We start from the raw sequence: 9,157 nt of genomic DNA, 5'->3' as shown, positions 1-9,157 counted from the left end.
ACTATATTGAGGCATAGCCACAAACTCTTTTAATGCTAAATCTGACTGACTAGTAGACTTTTACGTTCTCTTAGGACCTACTGTCCAATCTTGGTATAGGTAGAGTTAATATCATTCATATGCTATGTGGGTGGACAAAACGCCAGACAAACAGACAGACAGACAGACAAGTAAACAAAGAACACATATGATCGGTGTTAGGCCAAAAAAAATAATAGGTGTGGTTACGGTAACATAGCCAAAAAAAATAGGGTAGGAAGGTAGGCAATCACTTTTTTTTTAAACTTTTTTTTCTAATGTGTACAAATTAAACCTACTTGACAGGGAAATAGGTGTGCGACTCGGGCGCTTTCGCTTTCATTGCGTTTTCTGCACTCGTTTACTTGTTTTTTTTGTGTGTTTTTTTTGACAAATGTAATAAAAAGTTATAGGGTCGGCCCCCAAAAATAGGGTAGGTCGGGTTACCGTAACCACACCTATTTTTTTTTTTAGGCCTTATAGTACTGTAACGCTGTTGTTGCAGTATTTCAAAATGTGCTAATGCTAAGTCCGGGAGAGACTGCATTTATCTTTATGATACCAAGAACATATTACCATGGTTCAGTCTAATGATATTACGTACTATGAAGTGTTTGACTGTGCTTCGTCATAACTGCATGGCTAGTATCTAATATTTATACGGTACATGTACTGTTATACTTTCACTGCAGCAACCAAATCTACAGCGCATTTTCCCCTTTCTGAGTGCCAGTATCATTTCAACCTGTAGGCCGAATTATATAGCTTTTGGATCGGGTTTGCATTTTAGAAAATCAAGTCTCAACTTTTTCAAAAAGCTAACTTTGCTACGACTAGCACTTTTTCTACTTGTCATAAAATAAACAAGGCAGATCCATTTGAGTGTAGATCGTTTTGATGAGGCCGTTTACTGTAAAACCAGTTATATGACTATTCCAGCAAACTAGTGTTGAAACCAGAAAATGTAGTTTTCACCTGTCTGTCAATGACTTTATGACATGCTTAAAGTTGTAGGGGTCATTCTTCTCAGAAGCCATACAATGCGATCCATCTGTTTCCTGTATAGGGTAGCTTTTCCATTCAAATTTAACTGGTTTTACAACAAACGGTCTCATCAAAGATCTGCACTCAAACGTATTTGTCTAGTAATTTTTTTTTGTATGACAAGTAATATAGAAAACTGGAACCTTCTAAAATATCTGCTTACCTGGGGGATCAAGCTTTTTACTTGGTCAAAGACACGAGATGCTACGTCAAAGGCAAACCTGACGTCATCACTGGTGTACGCGTCAGCAGGAATAGTTGGGAACATCAGCGCGTCAGGGTAACGCATCCTCATATGGTTTCCAACCCGTCCTTCAAGCTTCTCAGCAAGTCTTTTAAGTATGTCGTCTCTCACTTCATGGGCTATGCTTTTGAGGTCGTGGTCCGTCAGACTGGAACTGTTGGCATCTCTGTAGTACAGGACAGCCTTCAACGCCTTCTCAGCAGCCTGAAACGAGAACTTCATGAAGACACCATACCGTTGTGGGAAAGATCCGCTAGCCCCGTTAAAATAAATGTAAAATGCTAGCTCTGGGCTATAACATAAGACTGCTTGATTAACAGTGGTATTTACTGTAAAGTCAGGAACAATAACAGCTATTGTGTTTTCAGCGTAGCAATAGGGCCCGATATTTAGACGAGACAAGTATATAATGCCGACGAGTCGAAGACGAGTCGCATTATACTTGTTCGAGTCTAAATATCGGACCCTATTGCTACGATGAAAACACAATAGCGTTTATATAGCTATTCTGACATTACATTCTGTGTTAAAATCATGTTTTTCAGCAACCAGTACCAGAATGGTCCATGTCGTTGATTGCAGACGACGGTTCCCTTTCGGCCGCATGAAGCCACGGAAATAACCGAAATTGAAAAACCCACGGACATGTATTAGGGAGAAAACTCGAGATAACCGGATGTTTAGCATTATACGTCAATATGCTAGGAATCATATGACGTCATGACGTATCAAGCTTGCCTACGTAGATTGTATGTTCGAAAGTCTGATTTCTGTTGGGAATTCGCGTGGTGAAGACTGCTGTAAATCTGTGGATGATAAGAGAACAAAGATTGTCTCAGAAGAAACGACTAAATGTTTCAGACCGGTAACTTCATTTCAACATTGCACTATACAATGGCCGTTCTATGTGACAGGAGAGTTTGCTGATTTTGTGTTAAACATTGGAGAGATCGTCTGCTAGAATCAGAGATAGGTCGCTTCAGATTGCAGCTTCTGAAAATTTGCAAGGTTTGTTGCCTGTTAAAGAACTGGATTGTACACGTAATGTAGGATGTCATTTATGGCGGAGTTTCCTATCCCTCTAAATATAGGTCCCTGCTCCCGCAGTGGGGCACTGCGGTTATGAAATTAAAAGCCCCTCCTGTTTTTGGAACCGCAGGAGCTTTCTAGTTTGCTGTTAGGTAGATTTTTGGTTCCTCTTTCCTGCAGACCTGCCTACCCCTGAAATGTACCATGTGTAGTTTTGGGTGTGAAAATAAGGCAAATGTGTAGTTTGGCAGGTGAATGTGTAGTATTTCAATTTGATCAACCCAAACCGCAAAACAGAACAGTTACTTATACTGTACTAAAACAAACACTCAACACTCCAAACAAAACTATTACAATGTGAACAATACTCCTCATACAAATACAAACAAAGCCCCCACAAAAATACAAGCCAAGCATTAAGTTTATTTGTTAAGAAAAAAATCGAAAATTTTTATCTAAATTTTGATTTGATTAATATACTTACCCGAATCACATGATTTGCATTGACCCACTTCGATGCTTAGGTTATGATAAAAGCTACCCCGTCTAGGTATAAGGGGAGCAACCCCAACTAAAAAAGTGACTGCACCAGCATGACTGGCACCCTGGGTTACGTCCCATGCAGCACACTACGTCATCAATGGTGCTGGTCACGTGATACCCCTTCAATCGACTAATAGAATATCAAAAAGATCGAGCGGGGCAGGCGGGAGGGAATTACTTATGTGATTCGGGTAAGTATATTAATCAAATCAAAATTTAGATAAAAATTTTCGATTATAATTACATATTCTTACGCCGAATCACATGATTTGCAGATAACTTCAACCAGGCGGTGGGTAAGATCAAAGAAGATCAAACTCACTCTTAAATTCTGGAGAGGCATTGTCCCGTTGCCACCAAAGCAGGAAGGGACCTAGATCCATCGTTACAGATAGATCCATACTGCCAGAAGGCAGCAATGTCTCCCTATGAAACTGATAAAGACAAAAGCCGAGCACCAGTAAGCTGTGTGCAGGACATCATCCAACCTCCCAGACCGTAAAACGGCCGAGGAGGAGGCCCAGGCCCTGGAAAAAGAGCTCGGGCTGAGCCTGGGGGAAAGATAGCCGATAGCTACGCCAAGCATCAGAGAGCCCGTAAGCTGTGCTCAGCACTTCTTCCCATCTCCTGAACCATAAAAAACAGCCCAGAAAGGGGCTCAAGTCTTGAATAACCCGAGCCGAGTAGAGGGACAGACAAGCTGCCCCCCCCCCCCCCCCTTACTCTTGGAAGGAAATGCCAAAAACCCTGGAAACGACTAAGCGTAAGGTTGACCGATCATAAATGAAAAGCACCAACCTTCCCCAGGACCGTAAAACAATCATGCCAAAGTTAAAAGCCTTGGCATGGAGAGAGGCCCGAAAGGCCGGAGAGATAACGGTCAGCTCCAGAGAGGAGTGACCTGTTTCCGAGAAAGAGAGAGAGACGTCTGGGTACAAAAAACCAGAGTCAAACTCAAAGAAAAAATCTCAGAAGAGACGGTCACCAGAAGTCCACTACCAGTCCATGCAGAAGCATAGAGGGAGGTAAACAGAGGAAGAAGCGGCCTACGAAAAGTGTAAGCCGCCAGCAGGGCGGAGATCGCGGTGGCCAAAGCCTGATGTGACCGGTGACTCTAACCGAAATGACTAAAGTCAGAGTGTTCACAAAGCAGTCTGCTTGTAGGTAAATGAAAGAAAATCAAAAACCCAAAACAGAAACGAGACTGGAAAGGAAAAACAGAAAACCGTGAAGCTAACCAGCCTTAAGAAGAAGAGCCCGAAGTAAATATCGCGGCCGACCGAGCCCAGAAAATTCCTGAGTCTGGCTGAAAAACCAAACACGTCTGATACCTCAGAACCGAGAATCAGACACGGAACACAAAAGGCAAGAGTCCGTAATAGTTGCAAGTGGTAGAGGGGTGACCGTAACAGGCAACCCAACCCCACCGGAAGTCGACCCGACTCGCCTCATGGCAGGATGAGGGAGAAGAGGAAGACACAAATTCTAGAGACACGGAGACCGTAGTCGCCCATGCCAGGCAGGAGACTATTACACGGGCTAAGGCTGAGAGCCGTAACGCCCGTAGACCTGCCATCAAAGATGCTGGGCTGAAAGCCCGCACCAAGAAACCAGGAAATTAACTAGACCTCTACCGAAAGGGGAGGGTTAGCCAATAAAGCTGAGAAAAGTGATAGGCCACAAGAATGACCCCTCACCATGCTAAAACCAATGCAAACTCAGTAAAATCTGAATGTAACTTCCGAGGCCAACTCAAGTAAACCTTAAGTTCGGACGAAACACCAGAACAAGTCCGATCGCTAGAGAAAGACAGAGTCAAAACCGGCGAAAGACCCACTAGGACCGAGTCCAAAAGAGCAAACAACAACCAACACCACCAACGGATGAAATGGCTGTTGCACCAGCCGAGGCTAAAAAACCCGGAAGCCCTAATGCCGGCTGTTGTTCCCTAAAAACACCGACTAAGACGTCTGTGAAAGGAAGAACCCCTCCGGATAAACCTGAGCTGAGGACTTAGCCTGAACAAGCTGAGTCTGCTTAGGTAGAGCCCGTTTTGCTGCTTCAAAGCTTGAAGAGCAAAAGAAGAGACCTGAAGGTCCCTACAAATCTTTATTTCCTTGGAGGCCAGGAGGCCAGGGAGGCCTTGGAAGCCAGGAGACCTTAGAGGCCCGGAGGCCTTAGAGGCCCGGAGGCCTTGGAGGCCAGGAGGCCTTGGAGGCCAGGAGGCCTTGGAGACCAGGAGGCCTTGGAGGCCTTGGAAGCCAGGAGACCTTAGAGGCCAGGAGGCCTTAGAGGCCAGGAGGCCTTGGAGGCCAGGAGGCCTTGGAGACCAGGAGGCCTTGGAGGCCTTAGAGGCCAGGAGGCCTTGGAAGCCAGGAGACCTTAGAGGCCAGGAGTCCTTAAAGGCCAGGAGGCCTTGGAGGCCAGGAGGCCTTGGAGACCCGGAGGCCTTGGAGGCCTAAGAGGCCCGGAGGCCTAGGAAGCCAGGAGACCTTAGAGGCCAGGAGGCCTTAGAGGTCAGGAGGCCTTGGAGACCAGGAGGCCTTGGAGGCCTTAGAGGCCAGGAGGCCTTGGGGGCCAGGAGGCCTTAGAGGCCAGGAGGCTTCAGAGACCAGGAGGCCAGGAGGACTTGAAGGCCAGGAGGCCTTAGAGGCCAGGAGGCCGAAGAGAGACCCATCCACCAAGGGTGAAGAACTAAGGGTGTCTCTCATTGATTCCTCACAGACTAGGAATGGGCGAGGAACAAGTCCCGTCTGAACATGACCGTATGGGCATTGTGCAGAGAGGAAGGCCTTCTCTGTTCTAAATTCGCCCTAGCAAAGGTGGAGAAAGCATCCCCTGCGTCCTGCTCTTTACTGAGTGTAAAGGGCGCCAAGGACTCCGTAAAGGAGTGTCTCCAAAATGGAAGCAAGTTCCAAAAGCTGTCTGCCCACTTCCTCAGAGGGGAAGAGAGTCTGCTCAGAGAGCAGGGGACTCGAAACGTTCCCCAAAGAAGAAGTTCCGGCGTGACCGGCAAAGGTGCACGCCGAGGGGCAAAAGACGACAGCAAATTCCGGGACATCTTGGGCAAAGGCAACTTCCTCTAAGCCGCTAATGTCCCGAAGCTGGGAAGGCCGGAGCCTGAAGCCCCTTTCCTGCAAGTCAACGGCCAAACTTCACCCCTGACTAAGAGGAGGATGAGAGGCGTCGAAGACCAAAGGCACAGGAAGTGAGAAGAACGGCAGAACCCACTACCGAAGTGTGTGGTAGCTGCTAATCCGCCTGAGGCAGGGAGCCTGCAAGCCCAAAGGGCACTGCTGACGAAAAAACCAGACTCAAACCAGATGGGACCATAGCAGGTCCACTATCCAGTGAGCCCCCACTTCCGGCCGGAGCCAGAAGCGCAGAGGTCGCGTACGATCGCCGACATAAGGCAAGGTTCAAACCGAACGTGACCGTAGTCTGTGCACTAACCAGTGAACCTACGCTTCCAGCCGGAACCAGACGCACAGCTGTCGCGGACGACTGCTGAAGTAGGGCAAGCTCGAACCAGAAGTGACAGCAGCCTGTGCACTAACCGGTGAGCTCACGCTTCCGTCCGCAGCCAGAAGCGTAGAGGTCGCGTACGACCACCGCCGTAAGGCAAGGTTCGAACTGAACGTGCCAGTAGCCTGTGCACTAACCAGTGAACCAATACTTCCAGCCGGAACTGGAAGCACAGCCGTCGCGTACGACTGCTGCCGTAGGGCAAGGCTCGAAACCGGACGTGACAGCAATCTGTACACTAACCAGTGAACCTACGCTCCCGGCCGTAACCGGAAGCGGCGCCGTCGCGGACGACTGCTGAAGTAGGTAAAGGCTCGAACCAGAAGTGACAGCAACCTGAGCACTAACCAGTGAACCTACACTTCCGGCCGGAACCGGAAGCCCAGCTGACGCTGACGACTGCTGACGTAGGGTAAGGCCCAAACCGGACGTGACAGCAGCCTGTGCACTACCGGTGAACCTACAATTCCGGCCGGAACCGGAAGCGCAGCTGCCGCGGACGACTGCTGACATAAGGCAAGGCTCAAACCGGACGTGAACGTAGTCCGAACACTAGCCAGTGAGCCTTTTACTTCCGGCCTGAGCCGGAAGCAGCTGTCGCTGACGACTGCTGACGTAAGATGTGGGACGCACCGGACGTGGCAGCAGGCTGCGCACGAGCGGAAGAACCACTGCTTCCGGCCAGAGCCGGAAGAACAGCTGCCGGAACTGACTGCTGTGGTAAGATGTGGGACGCACCGGACGTGACAGCAAGCTGCGCACGAGCGGAAGAACCACTGCTTCCGGCCGTAGCCGGAAGCCCAGCTGTCGCGTACAACTGCTGGTGTAAGGCGGGGTTCGGTCCGGACGTGAACGCAAGTCGCTCACTAGACGGTGAACCCCTACTTCCTGCGAAAGCAGGAAGCCCAGCTGTCGGAACCGACTGCTGGAGTACGGAGAGGTTCTGACCCGACGTGAACGCAAGTCGCTCACTAGCAGGAGAACATCCGATTCCGGAAACCGGAAGTGCAACTGCCGTAAACGGCTGCTGCAGACACCAACCTTGTTGTGGCCGGATCCCCGGAGGGACATGCACTGTTGCGCTACCGCCAGCGGAAGGCAACAAATGCCGGCCAGGAAGAGGAGAAGAAGATCCCCACGGGACCGTCCAGAAACATCACGGTGGACAGCAGCCTGGTCCGGAGAAGACCCAGCGTCTGAAGGAGAGAACGTCGCCTAACCCCCAGGCGGGGGGCAGAGCTGACGACGAAGTCCGCCGCGGCAAACCTCGCGAACGAGGGAATCCATTTCTGGAAATAAGCAAAAGATAAGGGCAGACCCCAGAGCCCTAGACTCTGGAGCCGAAACAGACGTAAAACGACAGCCTTAGAGGCCAAGACGGACGGCTGAGAGCCAGACGGCCAATCGTCCGTAACAGAAAAACGGCACAGAACAACGTAAAAAATTGCCTAAAATTGTGCCAACATGAACAACAACGGAGTTCTTCAAAAGAAGAGGCTGCTGAGGGATAGAGCTTAGCAGGGCCCAAGCCCTAACCCTCGGCCTTAGCTCCCTCTAATTCTCATTAACGGCCAAGTAAGCCCGAGAGAAAAATAAACAAACAACTGAAACTAGCAAAGTCCGAACGGACGCCAACCTTTCAGAAGCCAGCAAAGAGGGCAGCTAAAACCAGTTAGGAGCTACCAAAGGCAGCTAAACAACTAGCTATACGAAGAGTTAAGCGTCCGAGTACGGACGAAAAAATCAACATAACAACAACATGCTAACTAAACATGGCGACCAAGGAGGAAGCCACAAGTCTGAAAATAATCAAGTCCGTACAGACACAAACATTTCAGAAGTAAGCAAGCAATAGAAAAGCACATGCGTAAAAGCTACCGACGGCAGCTACAAAGCAAGCTACAACAGCGTTAATAGACCGAACACGGACTAAAACAACAGAAGCCAGACAACGTGCTAATGCAAATGGCGACCGAGAGGAAGCCAAACAACTGCTGAAAACTTCAGAGTCCAACGGACATGTGAAATTCACAGCAGAAGCAATAAAACATACAAGAAAATATGAACGATCTCACCAGCTGCAAGCCAGCAAGAAGTAGACGGGGGCCGAGGCCAGTGGGTGCCGTAGACACAAAACAAGCCAGAGCAAAAGCAAACACAACCGTCACCCTTGAGTGATAGTAGTCGATTGAAGGGGTATCACGTGACCAGCACCATTGATGACGTAGTGTGCTGCATGGGACGTAACCCAGGGTGCCAGTCATGCTGGTGCAGTCACTTTTTTAGTTGGGGTTGCTCCCCTTATACCTAGACGGGGTAGCTTTTATCATAACCTAAGCATCGAAGTGGGTCAATGCAAATCATGTGATTCGGCGTAAGAATATGTAATTATAATTATTAACTAGTTTGGAACATTTGCATGGGTGAAACTGATCAGAATTAAAGATAAGGAAAATGAGGCCGGGGTCCAGGGGCCGCCCACGCCCTGGTGGGGTGCAGGGGCAACGCCCTCTTAGGGGGCCCAGGGGGGCGAAGCCCCCCGGAAGAAAACGAAAAATCAGGCTTTTTAAGGGTAAAAGTAGGCCTTTCCTGGTATCTCAAACACACAAATTTGCACAGTAAACAATGATAACAAATGCCAAGCTGTAGTCCGATAATTCGCGCGCTCAGGGAAACAAAGATTCAGCGATGTCCGGTCACTGTGTTAGAGAAAATACAGATCGGATCGCCGGCGAAAAAAAAACAAAAAAAAAA

General features: G+C 48.8%; 1 protein-coding gene across 2 annotated transcripts in view; it reads right to left on the bottom strand.

Annotated features, from left to right (window-relative positions):
• The window catches only part of LOC138980891 (sacsin-like), a 60,775-nt gene that overhangs the window by 9,771 nt on the left and 41,847 nt on the right, over positions 1–9,157 (bottom strand). For both annotated transcript variants that reach the window (XM_070353764.1, XM_070353771.1), the window contains one exon: positions 1,226–1,510. In XM_070353764.1, coding sequence (XP_070209865.1) covers positions 1,226–1,510 — 285 coding nt within the window. The remainder of the gene's footprint in view (positions 1–1,225; positions 1,511–9,157) is intronic.

Source organism: Littorina saxatilis, linkage group LG1 (assembly GCF_037325665.1).
Source record: "Littorina saxatilis isolate snail1 linkage group LG1, US_GU_Lsax_2.0, whole genome shotgun sequence".
Lineage (NCBI taxonomy): Eukaryota > Metazoa > Mollusca > Gastropoda > Littorinimorpha > Littorinidae > Littorina > Littorina saxatilis.
Note: the sequence above shows the minus strand (reverse complement) of the source record. Positions and strands in the feature narration are given on the sequence as shown.